Source organism: Gorilla gorilla, chromosome X, assembly GCF_029281585.2.
Source record: "Gorilla gorilla gorilla isolate KB3781 chromosome X, NHGRI_mGorGor1-v2.1_pri, whole genome shotgun sequence".
Lineage (NCBI taxonomy): Eukaryota > Metazoa > Chordata > Mammalia > Primates > Hominidae > Gorilla > Gorilla gorilla.
In genome coordinates, this window is record NC_073247.2 from 41,382,820 (window position 1) to 41,409,946 (window position 27,127).

The following is a 27,127-nucleotide window of genomic DNA, read 5'->3' on the forward strand; positions in this document are numbered from 1 at the left end:
GGTAGAAGTACTGCTGCCCAAAGTTAAGCAAATAGGTAAGTGCCATAACCCAAAACACTAAGATCCTGTGAAGGATTATATAAAACACAACAAGGGGATAGTGGGACAGGGAGATGGGGTACAGGGAAAGTGGTAGGCCAACTTCTCTGTTTGTTGTCCCCTGAGTGGGAAAGACACATTCTATCTTCGAGATGAGATTTAATTCAATGTAAGACACACAGCAAGACAAAGGTAAGGTGAGTGAAAATGGGCTTACATTTAAAATTAGATATTGGTAAGGATTTAGCATTAGAAAAACAGGGAGTGGATTATCTAAAGACTTTTAAAAAAAGACTCAAAAGTGTGTAGTCTAAGAAGTTAAAATGATAAATTTGAGATTCAAAATTCAACTCTAAGGACTTAGGGACTGACAGTACAACCCAAAAACTTCAAAAAGTGAAACATAAGGAGAATCTGTTTTTCTTGTTGCTACATGCTTTTATTTTCTTCTCCAATCTGTGGTTCTCAATGGTGGGAGATTTTGCCTCCCATGAGACATCTGGCAATGTCTAAAGACATTTTCAGTTGTCACAACTGCGGGGATGCTATTGTTATTTACTGGGTAGAGTCCTCGGATGCCTAGAACGTTTAGTAATTCTACAATGCACAAGGCTGACTCCCACAACAGAGAATTATCCAGGCTAGACTGTCAACAGTGCCAAGGTTGAGGGAAATCCTGCTCTAAATGTTCCCCCCAACCACACACACACACACACACACACACACACACACACACACACACACACACACAAAGAAAACATACCTGGGTTCTAATTACATCACACATCACCAGCTCTAATAGGAAAAACTAGAACTTAATATCACTATCACTGGTAGGTAACTTACCTGTAACATGCACTGAGACACCACGCCCTCTGGAATTTCAGGGAAACGTTGTCGAAGATCATGGAGAACCTGCATATCAAGCTGTGGGCTGCTTTGCGCCATGCCAGAGCAAATGGTGGCCAAGTTTCTCTTAGGAAATGGATGTTAACCAGCTTTCCAAAAGTAATGATCTTCTAGCACCACAGTCATTTTCTATTTAAAAAAAAAAAAAGTATGGTTAAGTCTAGTTACATATTTTACTTTATTCCTATTGATCCTATACATCTCAGTAGTGGTGGCATCTCCTCTAAGGAGGCTTCCACTGACACTCCTTCTTAGTCCTGCTGCCTTGCCTCTCCCCTCCACAATGCTGCCAAAGCAGGCTGTGCTTACCCTCACAGAAACACTAAACACGCTATACTGAAACCATCTATGCACCTAAAGGTCTCACCTATTTAAAAAAAAAAACAAAAAAGAAAAACCTGAAGCCTTCCTGGAATATAGCTCATTATTAAAGACAGTGAGGAAGTACTCAAGAAGTGATGGGAACATATAAGGACCTGGAAGTCAACTTGAAGAGGTGCACTCACTGGCCACATTTGCAACAATTTGGATACCAAAATAATAAAAGACAGTAATGAGTTATAAACCTGTAGAAAAGAGGGAGCCGTGTGTCCGTATCAATGAAGATAGCTAAATACATACCTACAAAAATTGGGGAGAAGGGAAGTCCCTGCTTACAGTAAAATCCAATTGGTAAACATGCAGGAGTGCTGGCGCTGGAAAAATCATCATTTTGCAGCCATCATAGTATAGACTACTTCAAGCAAGTATCATCAATGGATGCTAAATCTAGGGGAAAATCTGGATGAAGAGTAGGAAATACACACAGTTTTAAAAGTGTGTACCCAAAGCTTATTAGTTGCAAAGGGGAAAAATTTAATTATACAGTGGACAAATTGAACAACATCTTGACTGGGTGATCAAAATGATGAACATCACCAATGAGGGCCAGATGGACTGCACAGGCCTCCAGATGTGACACCATGAGAAAAACACATCATTTTATAGTATTACAGTCAGAAATGCATAACCTGAAACTAATCATGAGGAAATAGAACATTTCTCATTTTGGGCTTTTCTATTAAAAAGCGAAGGGGAAAGGAAATGTCATTTTAAGACAAAGGTTTGAAAAATGTCCCAGGTTAAAAAAGAGAGAGCCATGACAACTAAATCTTTTACCTGATCCTGATCCTATACTAAAAGGGAAAACTGTTATAAAATAAATGAGTGGATCCACTGACCAAAGTGAAATGTTGATCGTAGATTAGAAGTATTCTATCAATGTTAAATGTATTGAATTTCCTGTTTTCTGAATTGATAACTGTGCTGTGGTTACATAAGAGAATATTCCTATTTTTCAGTATTAGACAATGAAGCATTCAGTGGTAAAGGGCATGCAACTTACTCTCAAATAGTTCAGAAAAAAATATATGTACGTGTGTACATACAAACATGTGTACATGCACACATGTATGTGTGCACAGACAACTATAAAGCAAACAGGAAAATGTTAATAGGTAAATTTAAGTAAAGGGTATGCGGTAAAGGGTTAAGTAAAGGGTTCTTTCTCCTATTTTTAGTCAGTTTAAAATTATTTCCAAATAAAAAGTAAAAATGACAACAAAAACCAGCTAACCAAACAAAAGCCTGTAGCTCTACTGAAGGTCTGTGCCTTGTTCACCGCTGTATTTACAGAGCCCAACTACTCAAGTATCTGTTAAATGATGAATCAATTTCACTATACTAAACCAGTCTACCTAATAAGATAGATTTGGATAAAACACTATTCATATTCAAAGAAAAATATATAGACAAGCCTTTTAGATGACTCTTGTCCCCCCATCTCCTGCCATCCCCCCACCCAGCAAATGTCAGGGGAGTGGAGTCACCTATATAGGGCAATTTGTGAACACTTAGGAAAAAAAATTGGTTTACGCTTCTAAATCAATGGGTATATTTTTCCAGTTTGTCCCTTTTGAAAACTCCAAATCTGAAATACTAAGAGATGCTACCAGATTAACAATCCAGGATTTAATTTAAAATGTAAATTATTTCAAAGTCCTTAGTGTTAATTTAACTTTTTTCTGAATGGGGTTTGAATTATCTATCTTCCATTTTCACAGTAAAGCAATTTATAATTTCCACTGGCCAAAGGAGTCCTAGCTAGATGTATAATCCTACCAAGTCACTGAAGCTCTAAGGCAGCATTGTCCAGTAAAAATATGTGAGTCATATGTATAATTTTAAATGTTCTAGTGGCCAACTTAAAAAGAAACAGGTGAAATTAATTGTAACATTTAACCCATGTCAAAAGTATTGTTTTAAATGTAATCTACATAAAATCAGTTATTTTATATATATTTTTCAAATGATATCTTTGAAATCCAGTGTATATTTTATACTTACAGCACATCTTAATTCACACTCGTCCCATTTCCAGTGCTCAGTAGCCACCTGTAGTTAGTGGCTACTTTACTGGACAGTACAGCTCTAAGTCTTTAGGATCTTCATTTAAATAATAGGCGACAATCTACAACTCTTAGATTCCTTAATTCAACATCTCCTTTGAGGGTATACAATCGAGTAGGCACATGGCCTAGCACAGGCTAGCTGTTCAATAAGTATTTATTAGGAGAAATGGGGAGAAAAAAGGAATTCACTGAATTTAATGGTAGGGATGACCTTAACTAATCAAATCGGCTTGTATTTACAGAAATAACAGTTTTCCTAACAGGAAGTGATCCCAGTATTTTAGGTGCTAAACCACATTCAGAACACTTCATGGCTATTTAATCAAACCTTCAATAAAGAGCTTCTGAAGCAGCCAAAGGCCTAACTCCAGCTTTCCCAATGGCTCCCAAAAACGGTTTTATTCATTTTCCAACCTTAATTACAAGCCTTTAAAATACAAGGGCAATACCATTGTCTTTTTTATGAGCTAGAAGAAAAGGCAAGAAGAATCAAAACAAGGACAGACAGGCTTCAGGTGTCAAAAGCATAGGCTCCATATACTTCAGAGATCTTGAGAGCGGCCAGTTCTCACCTAGCTTTGTCAGAGCCTTCAGAAACCTCAGATGCTACTGAATCCAAGGTTACCATTATTTTTATCACTATAATTAGCTACCATTTACTGGTAGCTAATAATATGCCCTCAAAGGTAGTTATGATTTTTTTTTTTTTTTGAGAGATAAAGCTTTTTTATTATGGAGATTTTTGAAAATACACAAACTAGATTATTATAATATATTACACATCCACTCAAGCTAAGCCTAACCAATCCACACCCCATCTTCTTCCTCCCTCACATTGCTTTTTTCCCCATAAGTTATTGGGGGTACAGGTGGTATTTGCTTACATAAGTTCTTTAGCGGTGATTTGTGAGATTTTGGTGTACCCATCACCAAAGTATACACTGCACTATATTTGTAGTCTTTTATCCCTCGACTCCCTCCCACTCTTCCCAAGTCCCCAAAGTCCACTGTATCATTTTTATGCCTATGTGTCCTCATAGCTTAGCTCCCACATATCAGTGAGAACATACAATGTTTGGCTTTCCATTCCTGAGTTACTTCACTTAGAATGATAGTCTCTAATCTCATCCAGGTCATTGAAAATGCTGTTAATTCATTCCTTTATATGGCTGAGTAGTATTCCATCATATGTATTTTTCATAGTTTCTTTATCCACTCACTGATTGATGGGCATTTGGGTTGGTTCCACAATTTTGCAATTGTGAATTGCCTCTCATTGCTTTTTCTTTTTATTTTTTTGAAATAGGGTCTCACTCTGTCACCCAGGCTGGAGTGCAGTGGCACAATCGCAGCTCACTGCAGCCTCTAAAAGGTAGTTATGATTATCTCCATTTTACAAATAAGAAAATGAACTCAAAGAATGAACGTATGGCAGAATCATGACTCAAATCCACGCCTGCCTGCTCCAAAGTCTGTGTTCTTTCCACTGTGTCACTAGTAGGTATCAGAGACATTTCTAATGATGAGTGCCTTTCTTTGACTGGCTAAGGAGCAAACCCTCATTAAGTTTATCATTCACATAGGGAGCTAAAGGTGTGTGGTGAGGTGGAAGACTGAGAGGGAAGGAAAAAATAATTCTTGTACAAATAAGTTAGCTGTTTAAACACACAAGAAGAAAATGCCTTTTTAAAAAATGGTTATAAATACTTTCCTTTGAAGAAACATGTTAAAGCATCTTTCAAATGGAAGCCAACAGCTTACAAAAATGGCTACCATCTGAAAAGATGATTAATAGTAGACTGACTTTTCACAACAAATAGGAATCTAAACTGGTAAACACATATCCTTCTTAAGGGATTATGTATGTAATCTTAATAGTGGTTAGCACTCTGCCCTGTACAAACATTCACTCACATCAGCGCTAACTGACATGAATAATCATTTAGTATTTCACAGTAATATATAACACTCTCAAACTTAATTTTTTGATAACTATATCATGTTAAAATACTTTAAAAAAGCAATTTCCATTTTGTTCACTGGGAGGCTTTCTGTTTACAAACAGAAAATATTCCAGCCAATAAATTAAGTCAATGATACAGTTTGGATGTTTGTCCCCTCCAAATCTCATGTTGAAATGTGATTCCCAATGTTGGAGTTGGGGCCTGATGGGAGGTGACTGGATGATAGGGGCAGATCCCTTGTGAATGGTTAAGCACCATCCTAGGTGAGTCCTTGTTCCATTCACTCAAGATCTGATTGTTTAAAACTCTAGGACCTCTCCCTCACCCGCCTTGCTCCCGCTTTTGCCATATTACATGCCTGCTCTTGCTTCACCATCTGCCATGATTGTAAGCTTCCTGAGGCTCTCACCAGAAGCTGGGCAGATATTGGTGCCATGCTTATGCAGCCTGTAGAATCCTGAGCCAATTAAACCTCTTTTCTTTATAAATTACCCTGCCTCAGGTGTTTCTTTACAGTGACATAAGAATGGCCTAATATAGTCATTTCCTTTAAAAACACAAAGTTTTACAGTAAAGTATTATGCTGTACTTTTGTATTTAATCCAATAGAAACAAAATGAAAACACTGTCATATAGTGTCATATTATAGATGTGGCTACCGTGCAGATCAAAGCATATAATCTATTCTTGTCCAAATATATCAATGTAGGCAACAACTACTAAGCAAAATACACATTGAGTTTGTTTCTTAACATTATAATGGGCTATTTTTTATACAATAAGTGCTGAATGATGATTTGTCACTTTAAAACCAGACAGAGGACTCAAGCAGTATCTAAGCTGTACAGGCTAGGCTCAGGCATGACCAAACTCCTGGGACACCCTTGAAACACCCCCACTAAAGTCCAGATGGCCACAGCTGTGGATTGTGGAGCTGTGTAGGCGGTAACCCTAGATCAAGAAAGAAGAAATACTAAAGACATAAACCCTATGATCATCACACAGTTCAGGGGCCACATGAACCAAGAGATTCTGCAGAGTTTTAAGCCTTTATTGCATGTCAGCTTTGTGAGGATTCTTTTCTTAAAGGCGAGACAGACTATGCGGCCCAGATGCTATGCTTAGCAGTGGAATCAGAGGCTTCCTTCAGTGGTGCAGCTACCTCCCTAATTCAAGACTGCTGGTAACACAAGGCACAGTGGTTTCTGTTCCTGAAAAAGCAATTGCTATGATGTCTCCCAACAGAATTGCTCCTCCCAATCAGAGAGGAAGCTCCCCCAGAGTTCTGCTCTAATGCCACAATTCCCCACACTCTAGAAAATGATGTCGACATCTAGTGCTTTGTTTCCACAGTTTTTCCTGAGCTCAGCAAATAAACAGGGTGGTGCCATTATGGCCCAGAGTGTTTTACCTCTGTCAGAATTTTAGGTCACTTCCTGAAACAGTTGTATCAGAGGTTGCAAACCAATAGGGTCTGTGGAATGAATTCAGCCCACAGATCTGCCTGGTTTGGCCGCCACAGTGTGTGTGTGTTTTTTTTTTTTTTTAAGTTGAGCTACATTTAAAACTGGAAGACATCACATAAAAATGTACATATCTAGCTTTTCTCTGAAAAATCACGTGATCTAGCAACTGCAGGCAACAACTGGCTGAAACTAAGGTACCACTCCCCTTTTAGAAAGGACAGTTTGCCTAGTTCCTATACTCCGTAGCTGATTCCAAACACTGCAGCCTGGCCTTGCTTCACTCATCTAGATACCTGCTGGGTTTGTGACACCTGAAATGTGTTCTGCAGAAAGGTTTAAAGATACAATGGTAAGTATCAGTGTACTCTAGTGTGTCTCAACGGCATACTATTGATGCAATAATTTGGGGCACAAGAATTCCTCGTCATGCAAGACTATCCCAGGCAATGAAAGGTATTTAGCATTCTGGCCCCGCCCATAAAATCTCAGTAGCACCCCCAAGTGGCCTCTAGAGAGGCAATACTTTCTTGGGCTGACAGCCACTGCTAGCATATTAAGGTAATGAGGTGATTGAGCATTTCCCAGGTTTGAAGAAAAGTTAGCCTTGTCTTGAGAGAACTTTTAGGATTGCAAAATAAAAGAATCATTAATTTTTCTGGTTGGTCTGGTCCAGTAATAATTGTTGAACAAAACACAGTATGTATATGAGTATAAAGCTTTCAAGCTTTCATCTATTTTTTTGCTGCTTTGGAGGTTTTGATTTTAGATCATATTTACTGAGCCGTATCTGTGTATCAAGTACTGTGCTAAGTGCTTTACCTCATTTAATCCCTAAAATACTTCCATGAGAGAGGTAATATTATCATCCACGTTTTACAAAAAGGAAACTTGAAGTTCAGAGAGGGCAAATAAATTGCCTGTGGTTACACAGTCAACCAGTAGCAAAGCTAGGATACAAATTTAAGGTTATGCTCTTAACCATTATTCTTCTGTACTACTGGCTACCTGGTAAGACGCTGATGATGTCATAACTCTTAACAACAGTTTAAAGCAAACCTTGCTTTTAAAACAGAAGAGGTTTTGTACTAGAGTGTGAATTCTTCAAGTTAAACAGTAACAAAAAGTGGCTGATATTGAGGCACAACAAATGGTCTTTTACTGGCAGAGATAAGAGTTCCATTTTCAGGATTTTTCATGCATATATGTAAAGGTGCTACCAAATAACAAGGGAGAGAGGAATACGATAGTTATTATTTCCCCTAAATAAGCCTTCTAAATAATTTATGAAACAGTCATCCTATAGGATTTTTATTACAGTAGAGACCATTTTGAAATAGTCACATATTCACTGCATCTATCTCATATTCTGTAAGTCTCAAGAGATATACTATGAGACTGAAATAATATTAAAATAATCCTCAAAAACATTTTCAATTTAAATATGGCCTCCAGATAGATTCATATTTAATTTAAACTTAACACCCCCACAAAGAATATGTTAGCTGCCACATTAAAATTATACATAAAAATATTTATAAATATGCATAAATATATAGACTATATACACGGAAATTTCAGCTGAGAGGACATAGAGGCAACAATACCCCAGTAGCAATGAGCACACCCAGCACCCAGTTCTTGATTTCTAATTGCATTCTCTCTTTAATAAAGGGAACCAAGGCACTGTGGAGAAATGGATGATTCTAAAATTGGGGCAGGGAATATATAGGATGAGCCTGGAGCATCTTGTAGTACCAGAAAGTAAGGAAGTACTAAAAAATCAAAATCCCATGATGATGAGGGCATGTCGAAATGACACAGGAGCCAACTGAAGGAGCTCCCAATGGTCAAAGCTGGAAAAATTTGAACACCAAAATAAATAAAGTAGTATTATATTATGATCCAACGTATAAAATAAATAGCCATGAGCCCATACTGAGATAAAGAAATGACTGAATAAATGAATGAATGATAAATGAGGGGTGGGGGGAGCCTCCCATGCAGAAAATCCCAAACAATTTACATAGATGATTCACCTCAAGGAGGTGGAGCATAACCTCCCACCTCTTAAGTGTGGAATGCACATGGTGACTGCTTTCCAAAGAGCACAATACAGGAAAGGGGTGTTTAAAAAAAAAAAAAAAAAAGATTACAGTGAAGAAACCTGACAAACACGTTCTCAGCCAGGTGATCAAGGTCAACATCAACAGTGATAAGTCACGTTGATAGTATGGACTGTTTGTATGATGTGATGAGAATGTGAGAATGGCACTTTACCTTTGTGGTCTTCCTCCTTAAAACCCATAACCCCATTCTACCCATGAGAAAACCATCTGACACATCCCAATTGAGTGATAGTCTACAAAATACCTGATCAGTACTCCTCAAAAACAAAAGTCTGAGAAACTGTCACAGCCAAGAGGAGTCTAAGGAGACATAACAACCAACTGTGATGGGGTTTCCTGGATGGAATCCTGAAAGAGGAAAAAAAACATGTTCAGTAAAAGTTAAGGAAATCTGAATATAGACTTCAGTTAATAATAATGTTTCAATATTGGTTCACTAATTGTAACAAACGTACCATGCTAATGTAAGCTGTTAATAATAGGGAAAACTGAGTGCAGGGTATATGGGGACTCCCTGTACCATCTTCTCAATTTTTCTGTAAAACTAAAACTGTTTTAAAAAATAGAGTTATTTAAAATTAGAAAAAAAAATACCTCAAGATGGTTTATCAACCCTGGCACAGAAATTTTATTCACATCTCCAGCTCTGAAAGCAACTTCTTTTCAGTAGTCTAGAAATCTGAGAAAACGAAAAGATGGTTATCTTTTTGCTAACTTCCCAACTCAATATGGAAAATAACAAAAAACTAGTAGACTTGTGCCTCTACTCTGGTGCCTCAAAGTAACAGCAGACAGGATGCTAGACCACACTTTCAGGGCAGGTTGGCTCTTTCCCAAGTATCCTTACAAGCTGAATCTTCTTTTCTTTTAGGTCAGAAATATCTTCTACAGCAACTAAATTCTACATTATCCCACAGAAGAGAGCAGAAGTTCAAAAAGAAAAACAAGTCCACTGCTTATTTTCTTAAGTCAACACCTGGTTCTGACTTAGCATCCTGAGCCTCTATTCTATTTAGAAAAGAGAGGATTAAGCCCAGGCCTATGAAGCATGCATATAATTTTTTTTTTTTTTTTTTTTTGAGACAGGCTAGAGTATAGTGGCAAACTCATGGCTCACTGCAGCCTCAACCTCCCAGGCTCAAGTGATCCTCCCATCTCAGCTGCCCAAGTAGCTGGGACTATAGGTGTGCACCACCATACCTGGCTAATTTTTTTATTTTTCATAGAGACGGGGTTTCACCATATTGCCCAAGCTGGTCTCAAACTCCTGGGCTCAAGTGATCCACCCACCTGGGCCTCCCAAAGTGTTGGGATTACAGGTGTGAGCCTGTAATCTTGCCTATATGATTTTCAATTGCATAGCACAAAGTGTGTATAACTTTTTGAAAAATGCTACCTCTATTATAAACCCTGTTTTCTGTTTAGTTCTGTTTAGTGAAAAGCTATATATATATATAGCTTTTATATATAGCTTATATATATATATATATATAGCTTTTATATATATATATATAGAGAGAGAGAGAGAGAAAGCGTGGGGGGGGAGAGACAGAGAGAGAGAGAATAGTAACCTTATTCACTTATTTTGACAGATGAGCACTCTCTCTCCCCATTTAGAGATTATCCGCATTCTCAGTAAACCTAGTAATTCAATGTTAATATTATCATTTTAGGGCATATATTGGCTTTTATCAGAGCTATCATACATACAAGTTTCTAATTGATCTCCTGAGTCAACTTCATTTTACAACCACAGTAGAGCTAAAATAACATACCCTGTGTTTATATCATACATTTAATTTTGCAGTTTACCAAACTTTCTTATTTTTTAATTTCTCAGTTACTTTGATTATCCAAAAAAAAAACTAACTTCAAGTATGAGCAAGAAGCACTGTGCACTGACATAAATGCTATTTCTACCATGTGTAATACTTTTTTCTACTTTCTGATACAACAATGCGAAATCCACCCCACATTTTTTTTTTTTTTTTTTGAGATGGAGTTTTGCTCTGTCACCCAGGCTGGAGTGCAATGGCACGATCTCAGCTTACTGCAACCTCCGCCTCCTGGGTTCAAGCAATTCTCCTGCCTCAGCCTCCCGAGTGGCTGGGATTACAGGCACCCTCCATCATGCCTGGCTAATTTTTGTATTTTTGTAGAGATGGGGTTTCACCATTTTGGCCAGGCTGGTCTTAAACTCCTGACCTCAGGAGATCTGCCCACCTTGGCCTCCCAAAGTGCTGGGATTACAGGTGTGAGCCACTGCGCCCAGCCTTTTGTTTGTTTTTTGCCATCCCACATTTATGTTAACCCCCTCCTAAATGCCTACAAAGTTTTCTCCCTTTCCTAAATGCCTATAAAAGTCACTGTGTGTTGATTATCACTTTCAGCACTTAGTATATTAACTTTTTATTCTCCTCTAGGATTTTTCACTATAAATCTTGAGAACAAGAACCAAACATGCTCTTTTGGCTACAGTGCCTTGTACACACTAAATATCCAATATAAATGACAAAACATAGGCCTTGAAAATAACTGGAAATCTAATTTGCTCTGGTCAAGGTGTTTTAAGGTCTTGGTTGCATCAATTCCTAAATGACGTTATTTTAAAAGAAAGATAGAACAACCTATTGGTGACATATGCCAGAGGCAGATCATCTGCACATTTTGTTACTTAAAGAGATTACTTAGAACAGTGTTTTTCAAATGGTGGGTTTTGACTTATTAATGTATTGTATAACAAATGTACTAGGTGATGACTATAAGGGGAAAAGAAAAAGAAATAACAGAAAATATCGAAGTGTTTCACACACAGTAATGGCAAATACTAATTCAAAAAACTTGTTTCAGGTATGTGCGTATGTACTAGATTACGATTAAAATGTATTTCTTACTGTGGGTTTGAGAAATAGTGACTTCAAATATGGTGATATATTTTAAGTTATACAAGGAAAACTATTACTACTTTCCTTGTTACCTTCTTCTAAATAGATGGAAGCTTGCTGATTAAGAAGCAAAATGGAAGTACTGGAGAAACCCTCTGGATATGACAGTTGAAATGACTTAACTCTTCACGTTATGAATTTCTGTGTGATTTCTCTCAAGTGCAGCCTAGATGTGTTCATGTAGCATCCTCACATACCTATAGGAGGCTCCTGCCTTCTAATATATTTAAAAGATTTTTTTTTAAAATGAATAATCAGTCTCATTAACCCTGAAATCCAAGATCACAACTATGGGAATTTCCTAGTGGAAGAGTTTGAAAGATTAACAGAAATGCTATTTATAATCATTAACTAAACAATTTCTAATCCATTGCCCATTCATTTAATAAAATCTAAGCTTCGCGATACAGAAGACCCATGTCCTCGTAGTGAGAGAAACACACTGGCAGTTATAATAGAGTGGGGTTGAGTTCTATAATAAGTAGTCAGAAAAAGAAACAATGAAGGTAGAACAAAGAGAAGGAGAGCTGAGGAAAGCTTCAGGGAAGAGATGACATTTAAGCTGGATTACAAAAAATAGGTTTTTTGTTTAAAATAAAAACAACAGAATTATAAAGCTGGAAGAAACTCCACATCATCTAACCCAGTAGTTCCCAACCAGGGGTGACTTTTCCCTGCAAGGGACATTTGGCAACATCTGAAGATATTTTTGGTTGTCATACTGAGGAAAGGTGCCACTGACATCTGACAGGCAGAGTCCAGAGATGCTGCTAAACATCCTACACTGCACAGGACAGCCCCTGACAACAGAAAATTATCCAGCCCAAGATGCCAATAGTGCCAAATCTGAGAAACCCTGAACTCAACCCAAATACAAACATTTCACACAAGAAGATAACTAAAGGCTGGAGGGATTTTAAAACTTGTTAAAAGCCAAGATTATTAAACGGGTGTCACAACATCTTGCCTAAGTATTTAATTCACAGCACATACCCATGCTGGATACTAGGAAACAGATGTTATAAAAAGTGGGAACATTTTCATAAGGTAGAAAGATGAACTATGTAGAAATCACGGCTGATATTGTTATGTAGTCTTTCCTGATACAGATCTACCAATGGTTCAAAGCAAGAATTATGGTTACAATACCACTAACAAAATTATACCCTTATTTGTTCATAATACTGTATTTACCATCTGCTTCAGTTATTTAACATGGATTTGAGAATAAGAAAAATTACAAAAACTAGGAAGTTGGAAGATTCGTATATCCCACACACATCTAGTTATTTCCTGGGGGCAGATCTTTCAATCTCCACCAGCTCCAATGCTGGGGATCTGGCACCTGAGTAGGATTAGCCCCTTTTATTCAAAATAAACTGCTAAATTACCCTTCTATTTTCTGGTGAGGTTTCTAATAGCAAATGAATTGTCCAAAGAACTTGTAACTCCCACTAGCAGTAGTGGTAGTACTAGTACTAGTAGTAGCAGTAGCAGCTGCTGCTCTTAGGGCCTAAATCTAAACACATGAAATCACTTGGACATCTTTTATTTTGTCATCCTTGCTCTTAAATGCACAAAGGACACGGAATATAAATGGAGGGGAGGGTGTAAACATGTTAACAGTAATATAGATTCATTTTCAAAAAAGAAATATACTCCTTACCTCCAATTTTTCAACTGGTGAAAATTCAACTAAGATAATTTGTCCAGTTTGACACAACACAATCCACGGTCAAAAACTTGAAGAAAAGGCTGAAGACAGTGTCCTGAAAAATAAAAGGCTAATGAGGTAAGATTCAAACTGTGAAAGCTTTAAATACAACAGTATGAGCAAGTGATATAGTGTATGAATAAAAGGTCATGAAAAAGCAGGCAGCCATTTTACTACATGAAATTTCAGTGAATGAAATTTATGTTTAATTGATACTAAGAGAAAGTTTTCTGACTGCCTGAGCCAGCCTGCTCCTCTCTCATCACCTCGAGTGCCTAAGATAGAGCTTTACAACAGCAGAGGGGACAAATGAAGCTTTCCTGAGATTTTAGCTTCAGAGAAAGCTAGCAAGAGGAGCTTTAGCTGCATCCCTGGAAAACCATCAGGAGTCCCTGCAGCTTCCCAAGATGTACTAGTCATTAAAATTTAATGAATTTGATTGCAAAACTGTGCTGAGGCCCTTTTAGGACCATAGGTCTTTAAAATTTAAAGGACTCCGTGGTGAGTCTGATTTAGTCTCTGGTAAAGTAGAGGAACTTCTTAAAATTCCCATACCCCAAGTAAGCACCACACCCGCACTGCAAGCCCACAATAATGAAGAGAGTATACAATCTTTTCTTCTGTTTTTTTTGTTTGTTTTTCCCTGCTACCCTACCTTTTCTCAATAGGATTAGAACTGTTCGCTCAGGATTGGAAGACCTTCCCCATGACCCAACCCACAAAAATTACTAATCTAACATTCAGGAATAGCTTTAACTTCTTCAAGAATCACTTTATCATAAGCCTTAGTAAAATAATAGAGTTATACATTTAACAATTCAATAAATGACTACATATTTCAGGTTAACCAAATAGCTCTTGTGAATGAGAAAGCAGTTTGTCCATATATAAATATTTCAGCTAATAATAGCAGAAGTGACCAAATTGAACAATCACAATTTTGCAACCTTTAATTACATAACTAATTCATGCACCAGTAATCAATGGATGCTAAAAGCATTAAGTAAAAGGTTGGGCTTCACAAAGGGATCAAGCTGTCACCACTTGAACCCTCTGATGAATCTTCACAACACTTAAGGTGAAATGACCAGATGATATGTGCCTCCAGATGTGATGTAATATGAAGTGACCACAAGCACTCTTGCCCACCCCTCCAAGAAAATATATTCTGAACCTAATTAAGCATATAGATCTAATTTCTGGTCCATACGAAGTAAGAGGATAAAGAAACAAGTTAAACAATACCTCACCAGAATGGCATAGTCTGAAGATGAAAAAAAGCAGACAGGATTGTTATACATTATAAGAGAATTAAGAGACTTAAGGGGTATAACCAAATACAATGAGTAGATCCTGTTGCAAACAAATCAACTATCAAAAAACGAATTTTTTTTAGACAATTAGGGAAATTTAAGGATGGACTAAGTACAGGTGACCCTTGAACAGCACAGGTTTGAATTATGTGGGTCTACTTATATGTGGATTTTTTTCAATAAAATAAAAAGTTACATCAAGTGTGCCTGCCTCTCCTTCCACCTCCTCCCCTTTTTCTGCCTCTGCCATGCCTGAGACAGCAAGACCAACCCCACCTCTTCCTCCACCTCCTCAGCCTCTTCAACATGAAGATGACAACGATGAAGACCTTTATGATGATCTACTTCCACTTAATGAGTAGTAAATATATTTTTCTATGATTTTAACATTTTCTTTTCTCTAGCTTACTTTATTGTAAGAATATAGTAATATATGTAACATACAAAATATGTGTTAATTGTTTATATTACTGATAAGGCTTCTGTTCAACAGTAGGCTATTAGTAGTTAAGTTCTGGGGGAATCAAAAGTGGCACATTGGCTGGGCACAGTAGCTCACGCCTGTAATCCTAGTACTTTGGGAAGGCAAGGCGGGAGGATCCCTTGATCCCAGGAGTTCAAGACTGGCCTGGGCAACATGAGGAGACCCTATCTCCACAAAACAATATAAAAAAGTAGGTGTGGTGGTGCATGCTCATGGTCCCAGCTACTCAGGAAGCTGAGGTGGAAGGATCACTTGAGCCCAGGGGATTGAGGCTGCAGTGAACCATGATCATGCCACTGCACTCTAGCCTGGGGGACAGAGTGAGAGACCCTGTCTCAAAACAACAACAACAACAACAACAACAACAAAAGTTCAGGTGCATTTTTGACTCTGCAGGCAGTCAGCACTCCTAACTTCGGCTTTGTTCATGGGTCAACTGTATTATATGTGCTATTAAGAACTGTATTGTATGTGCTGTATAAGATAATAACATTGTAGCTATGTAAGAAAATGTGTTGTTTTAGAAATGTTAAATTATTGGGGAGTGAAATTATGTCTTGGCTATGCCTTAATTCTTGGAAAAAAGAGGAGTAAGGAGATGAAACTAGTATGGTAAAACGTATGTAACTGTAGCATCAGAGGTTCATTGGACCTTTCATTTGTGTACATTTAGAAATGTTCAAATAAAACGTTCAAATGTCAAGTACCTACAAATAAACAAGGGTATTTGACATTCACAGGCCTAACGTAAAATAATTGTTCAAGGCTATCATTACAAGTGAGTAGCAAGGATGTTGCTGGATGCTGAAAACAATGATTTGAAAATGAGATATGAGGGCGGTTCAGAAGCAGAATCACTAGAAGTATAGGAGCATTGACTCTATTGCTGGGAAAGAAGTACAAGGCAGATAAGCTTTTTGCCCTTCTTAAGATTCAGAAGTATAAGGCAAACAAGACTGGCTAGGATTTCATCAAGAGTGACTGGAGAAGCAACACCAAGAAAGACGGTAAATGAACTGGAAAGCAAAGACGCATCTCTTTTAGAACTGGAAAAATTGAGACATGTCTAAAAAGAGAGAAAGGGACTGTATGTGTAGGGATGAGAAAGGACTAGTGACACAGCAAGCTTTCTAACAGGGCAGAGAGGTTGGCAAATTCCAGAGCTGGTGGTACCATGTTCTAGAAATGGGGTGGGAGGCGGTGAGGATGAGATATGAAGGAGTAATCTCCCAATTGTCTCAATCTTCAGGACATGAGTCATGGGGTCAGGATATTATATGACTTACAGAAAGAAGAAAGCATAATATGATAAAACTGGGAAGTCAGTGAGCATCTGCAGGCAAGAGTTACCTGGCCATTATAGCTGAAACACAATGTTGTAATACTAACAGACAAAGAACATATGCCATTCACCAGGTGTGGGACGACAGACGAGTTACTTAACCTCTTAGGCCCGGTTTCCTAATCCTTTGCTTAATATCACACCTATCATATACTTACCTCACAAGGCTGCTGTGGGTTATTAATTTACATAGAAGGAAAAAAGTTTGTAAAGCACAATGTTCATTGATTAGGTTGTTTGAGGGTTCTCATATGGCAGAAATCTAGGAATCTCAGCAGAACTGCCTTTTTTTTTCCTATTTCACAAGGGCAGATATATATTATACCTACATATAAGTATGCTAAGACAGAAGCTGTGATTGCAAAAGTGTAACTAGGAAAGTATTCTCTTCCATGAGAGGAAAAAATTTTAGTTGATATTATGCATCCTAATTTCAATAGCAATTAAGAGGGATTTCATCTTTTGAGTCATTCCAGACGTAGCTGAAATTTAAATAAACCTGTCCATTGTCAAGGTCTAGCAATTGACCAAGGTTGAAGAGACTTAAAATATTGCTGAGTGTTCAGGAAACAATTTACTTATATTTATGCACATACAATGTAACCTTTCAATTAAAAATGTATATAATTATACAAGTGAGTACAGCTATATAAAACAAAGCTTAAACAGAACTAGGGCTGAGTCTGAAGTCTTAGAGAAAATGACAGTCTTTGCCACTTCTAAGAAAATCCTGCCCATAAAGAGCCAACAAAGCACCTCCCTATCTGAAGGCAAGGAATAGGGTCGGTCAAAACATAAGAAATGCCTTTCTTAAAAGTGTCAAAGAGCCAAAACAGAAGGACAAAAGGGAAAATCCTCTTCACCCACTTTCGGGTTGGGACTCTGAAGGGCTGCACCTTAGAAATAAGGGTGAACCGCAATGAATCAGTTCACACACTGAATGTGATGTGGCCTTGAGTCATCTGGTTGGCCCAGGAAGGTCTCTAAAGCTGAGATTTGATTAAGCAACTCTGGATTTTCTGGATTCCCTTAAGCAGATGTACACACACACACATACACTCCTTTCTGAAAAACTATCATCCTTGGTTTCAAATGATTTTTCAAATAATTTTTCAAATACAATGCCCAGCATGCAATTAAAGACAATCAGGCACACGAGGAAACATGATAAGATGACCAGAACAGACTCAGAAGGACTCCAAGTATTGGAATTATCAGACATGGATTTTAAATTATGCTTGCTATGTTCAAGGAGATGAAAGCCAAACTTAAAAATCTCAGCAATGACCTAGAAATCATAAAATGTGACACAGCAGAATTTGGGTGTTTTTGAGACCGGGTCTCACTCTGTCACCCAGGCTGGAATGCGGTGGCGTGATCACGGCTCACTGCAGCCTTGACCTCTGGGGCTCAGGTGATCTTCCCACCTCAGTCTCCTGAGTAGCTGAGACTATAGGCATGCACCAGCATGCCCAGCTAATTTCTGTATTTTTTTTTGTAGAGATGGGGTTTTGCCATGTTGTCCAGGCTACACAGCAGATTTTTAAAAGAAGCAAAGAATAATTTTATTACTGAGAAATGCAAAAACCGAAATTAAGAATTCAATAAACAGGTCTAACAGCCAATAGACACCGTTGAGACAGTGAACCAAAAGATAGGTCGGGGGAAAATAAAACGCTCAGAATGAAGAGAGGGTAAGAAACATGGAAGATACAGTGAGAAAGGTCTAATATCCAAGAGTTAATCAGAATCCCAGAAGGAAAAGAGACAGAATGGGGCAGAGGCAATATTTGAATAAATGTTCCAAAAATGATGAAACCTGTCAAACCACATGTGTAACAATCTTAATGAATTCCCACCAGACAAAGGAAAGTTTTAAAGCATCCTGATGGAGGGGCAGCAGGGGCAGAGGTGGGGAGATTACTTTCAAAGAAGCAACAGTTAGATTGATAGCTTAATTCTCAACAACAAAAATGGCAGCTAAAAGACTGTGTATCTCCAAGGAGCATGAAGAAAACAACTGCCAACCTAGTATTCCATTGAGGAGAAAATATCCTTCAAGAAAAAAATTAAAATACAGGCTCAGACAAATAAAAACAGAGTTCATCTCCAGCAAACCCTCAGTAAGAATGAAGCAAAAGAAAACTGTCTCAAGATGGAAGGTCACAGATAGAGAAAGGAATGAAGACCCATGAAGTTCAAATAAGCACGTGAAATCTAAAGGAATACTGACTGTATAAAATAATGTCTTGTAAGGTTTAAAATACATACAGAAAATTAAATTACAGGACAACAATATGTATGTCACAAGATAGGTAAATGGAACTAAGGTGCTTTAATATTCTTGCTTCAACTAGGAGGAAGGTAGAAGTATCAGTTAACACTAGACTTTGATAAGTGAAGAATACATGCTATAAATGCTAGGGTAATCACAAAAAGAATAAAAATGAATAAGTGATGTCTGAAGTAATAAAGGAAAAACGATATAAAAATAGTGAAATACAAGAAAAAGACAAGGGGAAAAAGAAACACAGAGCTAGTAGAATAAAAATGCAATGCTGTACTTAACCCCAAAATGTCAATAATTATATTAAGTATAAATGAATCAAATGTTTCAAAAAAGAACGATTATCAGATTGGGTTAAAAAAAATCTACAAATATATGTTGCTTTCAAGAGCCCCATCTAAAACATAAGAATACAGAAAGGTTAAAAGTAAAAGGATAAACATATATCATGCAAACATTAGCTAAAATAAAGATGGTATTGCTCTATTAAAGATGGTATTGCTGTATTAATTTCAGACAAAATAGAATCAAAGAAAAAGGATCACTAGAGTTAAAAAGAGTCCCTTCATAGTCATAAAATGCTTAATTCACCAGAACAATATAACGAACTAAATTTGTATGCAGTTGATAACATGGACTCAAATTATATATAAAGCAAAGGTTGACAAAACTTCTCGGAGAATTAGACATGCATTAGTATCTCAGGGGCAAATATTAAGACATCTCTTGGCTGGGTGTGGTGGCTCATGCCTGTAATCCCAGCACTTTGGGAGGCCGAGGCAGGTGAATCACCTGAGGTCAGGAGTTCAAGACCAGTCTGGTCAACATGGTGAAACCTCGTCTCTACTAAAAATACAAAAATTACAAAAATTAGCCAGGTGTGGTGGCACGTGCCTGTAGCCCCAGCTACATGGGAGGCTGAGGCAGGAGAATTGCTTGAATCTGGGAGGCGGGGGTTGCAGTGAGCTGAGATCGCACCACTGCACACTCCAGCCTGTGCAACAGGGCAAGACTCCATCTCAAAAAAAAAAGAAAAAGAAAGAAAGAAAGAAAGATATCTCTCTCAGTAGTTAAAAGAATAAGCAGACCAAAAAAGTTGGTAGGGACAGAGATATGATACAATTACCAAACTTGATCAATGGACATATATAGAATGCTGTATCCAGTAACTGCAGAATATATGCTTTTCAAGTGCTTACATATTTGCAAAAACTGACCACATGCTAAGCCATAAAGTAAGTCTCAGGGCATTTTAAAAGACTGAAATCACTCAAAGTTCTCTAAGGAAAATGTGTTAAAGCCAGAAACAAAATACAAAAAATACACAGTGAGAAAATTCTCATATTACTGGAAATTAAGAAATATACTTTTAAAAAACCCATGGATCAAAAAAGAAATTACAGTGGGAATTTTAAAATATTGTGAAATAATGAAAATATTACATCTCAAAAATGATGGGATGCAGGTAAAGCAATACTTGAAAATGAAATGTATAGCTTTAAATATGTATGTCAGGAAGGAAACAAGGGTATAAACACCTACCTACCCATCTCAAGAAGTTAGAAAGAAAAAGAGCAAAATAATTCCTAAAAAGGTATATAAAATATATTGAATATAAAAGCAGATATTAACAAAATAGAAACACTTGAAGAATACTATTAGTATTTTTAAAACTGCATCTGTAATTAAAAGCTTTCCCACAAAGAAAATTCTAGGCCTAAATGGCTTCACTGCTAAAATCTATCGTGCATTTAAAGAAAAAATAAAACCAAACTTAACCTAAACTCTTTCAGAGAATCAAAAAGCAGGTATCTTCCTTAGCTCATTTTACAAGGCTACTAAAGCCTGACAAGGACAGTACAAGAAAAACAAAATTTCAGGCCAATCCCACTCACAAACAAAGATCTAAAATTCCAAAGTAAAATTAGAGGAAAATGTGATGTTGACCATGCTAGGTTTATTTCTGGAATGCAGTTTATTTAGCATTAGGAAATCAATCAATATAATTTGACTTGAGGAATATCCTATGGTTATATTAACAATAGGAAAAACATTTGATAAAATCCAGTATCTATTCATGATGTAAGCTCCTAACAAACTAAGAACAGAATGAAACGTCCTTAATCTGATGATAGCTAGAAAAAAATTAAAGTAAACATCATATTTAATGGAGAAATGTTCAGTTTTCCTTTCAAGAAAGGAAACAAGACAATAGCGCCACTATTACTACTTCTATTCCGCATAATAATCGAAATACTAGCCAGTACAGTAAGATAAGAAACAAAAGTATAACATTTCGACAGGAAGAAACAAGACTTTATTTGCAGATAAGAAGACTGAATACATAGTAAAAGATCAAATACATACTCTAAAGATATATGACTAAAAGTTTAGCAAAATTGTTAGATACAAGGTCAATATAAAGATATAAACAAACAAAATAATGGCTATAAACATTTACAATATCAAAAAATATCAAATATCTACAAATAAAACTCTCAAAAATTGTGAACAATCTTCCGGAGAAAATCACAACCATTACTGAAAGAAATTAAAGACCTAAATAAATGGAGTAGTGTATCATGTTCATGAATTAGAAAATGATAAAGATGTCAATTCTTCCCAAATTGCTCTCTAGATGCCATGCAGTTCCAATCAGAGTAGCAACAGGTTTTGTGGGTGTTTGTGGAAAATGACAAGATGATATTAAAATCAAAGAAATGTGCAAAGGGCCAAGAATAGCGAAGATGCTTTCGAAGGACAATGTGGAAGAACTTGTTCTACTAGATATCAAGTTTTATGATAAAACTATAATAAACAAGACAATGTGGCATCAGTACAAGTAGAGACAAACAGACCAAAGGAACAGAACAGAAAGCACAGAAACAGAACCACAGATATATGGACACTTGATTCCTGACAATAGCAGGGAAATGGTGTGCTGGGAAAATTAGCTATCCATATAGGAAAAGACGGTATTATCCCCTACCTCACACAAAATACAAAAATCAATTTCAGGTATATGCTAGATCTATATGTGAAAGCCAAAACAATAAAGCTTCTAGAAGATGAGAGAATACCTTGGAGGTAATCTTATGAGAATACCATGAAATAGAAAAAGCATGCCACACAGTGGGAGAAGATATTTACAACCAGCAAGGGCTCATTTCCAGCATATAGTAAAAAACTCCTACAAATCGGCAAGTCAAAAAGACAAGGAAGTACATGACACATTTTTGAAGGAATTCCTCCCAAAATAGTCATGAAAGCACAAACCTGTTACCTGGAAGATTTAGTTAAAAATATTAACATTCTCCCTGAGATTTAGAGAATATTAAGTTTTAACTACATATTAACATTAAAAAAAATTTAACTGCTCATATTTCAATAAACCAGTTCTCCCATTCCTTATCCAATCTAAACTGTAAAAGAAATAATTACTCTTGAAAAGTCCTGTTGAAGAAATCTTTGCCTACTCCAAGGTCACAAAGACATTCTCCACAAACTGAGATCTACCTACATATCCCTCAACAATAATATATAATGATCTATTCATACAGTGGAATAGTATACAGTAATGAGAATGAACAGTCTACAACTACATATGATATAAATACATCTCAAATTCACAATGTTGCATAAAAGAAGTCAGAGACAAAAGAGTCCATTTAGATAAAGTACAAAAGTAGGCAAAACTAATCTGTGGTGTTAGAAGTTAGGAAAATATGCAGGGATGGGGGTGGAGGGGGGTAAGGTAGTGAGAATTTCTTGATCTGGGTGCTAGTACACAAGTGTGCTCAGTTGGTGAAAATTCACTGAGTTGTTCACTACCGTACTTTCTGTGTACTTTCTGCATATTAAACTTCAGTAAGAGGTTTTTTGTTTTTTTTTTTTTAAGTGTAAAGGAGTACATTTTTCAAAATTGTTTAGGGAATATGAGAAAAAAGTTTGAAGGTCATTGCTTCAGGGTAAAGCACAAAAATCAGATAACAAAATTTTAAAAAGCAATATACTAATTACCAAAAATATACAAGAGGTATCAAACCAACTAGTGACTCTCAAACTTACAGTAATATTGGTTTGAAACTATTTGAACCCAATTGATAAACTGACTTATATCTAGACTTAGTGACTAGTGTTGATTCATAAAGATTTCAGATAAGCAACTTGATCTTGTAGGTTTTTGTTAAACAAGAGGGTTTTTACATCGTAGAAGTTAACTAACAACTAGATTTACACATCTAGTCAAACTCCCTAATTTTACAAATGAAGAAACCGAGGTCTTTTGAAGTTGGGTGATTTCTTCAAGGTCATAAGAAGCTCTGAATATGTCTAAACAATTCAAGTTATTTAATTAAGTTCACCTCCTCCCAATTTTCTGTAACTTCTAGGGGATTTCCACCTACCAAGAGAGTTTGTTTACTGGCAGTGTCTCTCAATACACACTACAGTCAACTGAAACATTTTTATCCAAACAACTCAAAATTAATTTCTTTGCCATCCATGACTAATAGCCAAATGCTATTTCTGTGGCATAAAAGATAAGACTTTCTAAAAGTAAAGTTCATGATGTGCAGCCTAACAGATAACTTGCTGTTTACACTAAATGATGACTTTGACATCAAACTGAAGGCATGTGTGAAAAGTTAGAGTAACAATGGCACCTGTTACATATGGTATCCCTGAAAAAAACAAAAAGACTCGATTGTTGCCACAAATCGAAACCAAGGATTTTCTAGAAGTGCATATAAACAAATGTTCTAAATTACTGAAATTATACTAACTTAATTTATTAAATCAATCATAACTATGATGAGTACTAAAAAATTAAATTCTCCAATTCATTTCAATTAGCTTCTATATCCAAGAAGTATGCTTAACACTTTTTTAATAGGAAGAATGACTTGTCATTTTGAAATCAAATCCATCAAAAGTGAATAGTGCATAAAATAACTCATTTAGTCCCATGAAAACACAGTTTTAAATTTATAAAAATGCTTTAGCCTACACTCCATCACCATAGTGTTCTTTCCACAGTAATAGGACTCTCTCCTTTTATTTCAACCTATAAAGTTCAGTGCCAAGATAAATCCCTGGACTTACCATCCCTAGAGGAAACACCTAGCCTTCGAGTATGTGCAGAAAACTTAAAACTAAAACAGAAAATGGCTTTACAACCACAGAAATCTATTCACTAAAGAACTGGAGGGCTCCATGATATAAAAACAAATAATTAAAAATGACTTAACAACTCAGTGCAACATGGTATCCTGGAACAGCAAAAGGACATTAGTGAGATTCTGGTAAAATCGAGTAAAATCTACAGTCTCACTAACAATAATGTACCAATGTTAATGTCTTAGTTTAGACAAATGTACCAGGGTTATATATACTTGGATGAAGAGTATATAGGAATTCTGTACAATCTTTGCAACTTCATTGTAAGTCTAAAATTATTCCAAAATAAAAAGCTTATTCAAAAAGAAATGACTTAGCAAAAACTACTAAAAGTTGAGAAATTTGTACCTCAATTCTGACTCAATTAAATGCCCATAGTCAATATCTTTCTTCAAATGATGATCTCCATCAACACAAGGCCTAAATGGGGAAATGGAGTGGGTTCACAGAAGAATGCTATTTCTCCAACATTAAACAATAAAATAAACCCCCCTAAACCCCTTAAAAAATACTTCAGGCAGGAATGAAGAGTCTGAAACCATTCCTCAGTAGAAAGGAAAGAGAAGAATCCTATTTAGTGCAAAAGATGTGGGCAGTGGACAGCCAAGCAGACAAAAGTATTCTAGAGATCCTAGACCAGTCAAGCTGAATAATTAAAAAAAACGTAACACTTCTTATGCACTCACTTATGGGTCAGATGCTATTTTAAGCACTACACACGTATTAACACATTAATCCTCTCAAGAACCCCATAAGGGAGGCACTACTTTTACCTACATTTTACAGATGGGAAGTTCTGTAAGTAACAGAACAGAGATTTGAAGATAAGCACTCTGAGTGGACAGTCCATGCGCTTAACCACTATACTATACAGCCTTTTAAGGAGCCAAGCCAGAAAAAAGCTACTGCCTTCTAGAGACCAGTCTCCACTACTTACCCTCGGCCTCTACCAGAGGAGAGAGTTCTCTTCCCAAGGCTTGACGGTCCTTGCTAGGACTGCAAAGGAAGATAGCCCTACTGCCGTATCTGCAAGATTGTGTTCATAATCTTTCAGTACTTGATGTACTCAGTGCATGTTCCTGCTGAGACACTGTTACACATAAAAGTTAGTTTTTATAATACTATCAGTATTCAAATTCAGATATGTTGGGCTGGCTTGGGAATCTGAACACTATTATGTGACATTTTTCTGTGGGAAAATGGTGCTGCTTAAAAAAAAGTCTTACCAATGGATCATTTAGAAATTGAGGCTCCCCCTGCACAGACTCTAGCCTTTAGATACCAAGATAACTATATTTTAATAAAGACATTGCAATTACTCAAATAATCTAGTTTTGCTCAAACATCAAAAAGGCATAGTTCTTTATACCTAACAAAAGGAATGGTGTTACTGAAAAAAATAAGCTTCATATTCTATGAATTTCCTGCACTATGGCCAATTGTGGATATATCCAGCAGTTAACATACTGCTGTCTCCCTGAACCTCTCAAATAAACTCTGCATTAAAAAATTGCTACCGGGTAAACAAATATATCTTTCATGCCCACACCCCAGAACAGAAGGCGTATCATCTTCGAAAGCAGCTACAGTAATAACAATAATAGTAGTAATGATGACGACAACGTAATAATAAGAACTAACTCTTTTTGAGTATTCACCATTGCTAGGCATGTTTTAAATATGATACATCCTCTGGCTCATTTAATCCTTATATGAGGTAGGTACCACATTATCCCTTCAAAAATGAGGGAGCAGGTCAGAGATTAAGTAATTTGCCCACGAACACAGAGCTAGTTAGTGTCAGATCTGAACATCTGGGCATTTTACCCCGAGATCATATTTTTAACCTCTGCACTCGCTGTGTAATTAAATAACTTGGTAAACTCTTAAAATGAACACAGCGTGCTTACTGAAAGTCATTTTTCAAACGAAAGAGTGGTTTGGAAACCAAAAAAAAAAAAAAAACCATCTTGCCTTTTATTAGGAGTATTTCCTTCAACCAATATAAGACTGAACACATTTATGGAAAACAAATTTAAAATGTACTTAGCTTTGTTTTTATTACCTTCATATCCCTCACTTAATTGTCTGAACATCACAAACAGTGGTAACAGTATGTAACCTCAACACGCTAACACTTTATTTTAAAATCTTGAAGTAAAACAAACACACTGTCCCATGTTTACACTAAATAAACAAGGGTAAAATAACTGCAAGAGGTCCAATACCTTTGAAAAGTTTCAAATCATCAGTAATTCATGGTGGGAACAAGATATTCCTTTTATGAAAAACCAAAACTATGCTCTTTCAACAAAACTGCAAGATCTGTCCGCTTTAATGACAATATTAGGCTGAGATGGACTAACTTAAATTTTATTTCAAAACATGTGACTAAATTTAGAAATTCTTCATTGACAATCTAAAAAGCCTATCAGTTTATTTCCCACAAGAGCCATCTGATCCACATAAATCTAATTCTGGACAGCTAAAGGTGTACTATTAATACCTACCATTACAGTGAATAATTAACAAAAAGCAGGCAACCCTCAACAATTTCTGGAGCACAAGCTGATTTTTAAAATCATCTATTTGAAACTCAGACTTTGCCTTTCCAGGAGACAATGATCAATATGCTAGGTTTCCAAGCCCGCTCACAAAAGCCTAAATGTCCAAAAGGTTACAGAAGTATAACAAAACACAGAACCTTTGTGGGCAATGTTTCTACAGGAAAATCAATTTAGCATTCCAACTTAGGATAACAGCAACTACTCCTGACCCATTTAGCCCTGGAGGTAGAAAAAGGAAATCTTCCCTCCCATAACTGGAAGTCTGAGCTTCCCTAGGACCACAGACCTCGGCTTCCACTATGAAGGAGGGCAAAAAGGCAGAGCTGGGGTGGGAGGAGATCCA

At 36.7% G+C, this 27,127-nt stretch overlaps 1 protein-coding gene across 6 annotated transcripts in view; it reads right to left on the reverse strand.

Moving 5' to 3' along the window:
- Positions 1-27,127, reverse strand: part of TAB3 (TGF-beta activated kinase 1 (MAP3K7) binding protein 3) — a 62,283-nt gene that overhangs the window by 31,343 nt on the left and 3,813 nt on the right. For 4 of the 6 annotated variants that reach the window (XM_055375467.2, XM_055375468.2, XM_055375465.2 and 1 more), the window contains exons 2-5: positions 13,566-13,668; positions 9,549-9,633; positions 9,199-9,302; positions 886-1,077 (exon numbers count right to left, since the gene is read on the reverse strand). In XM_055375467.2, coding sequence (XP_055231442.1) covers positions 886-987 — 102 coding nt within the window. In that variant the 5' untranslated portion in view covers positions 988-1,077; positions 9,199-9,302; positions 9,549-9,633; positions 13,566-13,668. Of the gene's footprint in view, positions 1-885; positions 1,078-9,198; positions 9,303-9,548; positions 9,634-13,565; positions 13,669-25,154; positions 25,308-27,127 lie in introns of all 6 variants that reach the window. The other 2 variants (XM_063703199.1, XM_063703198.1) reach the window with 1 other exon arrangement.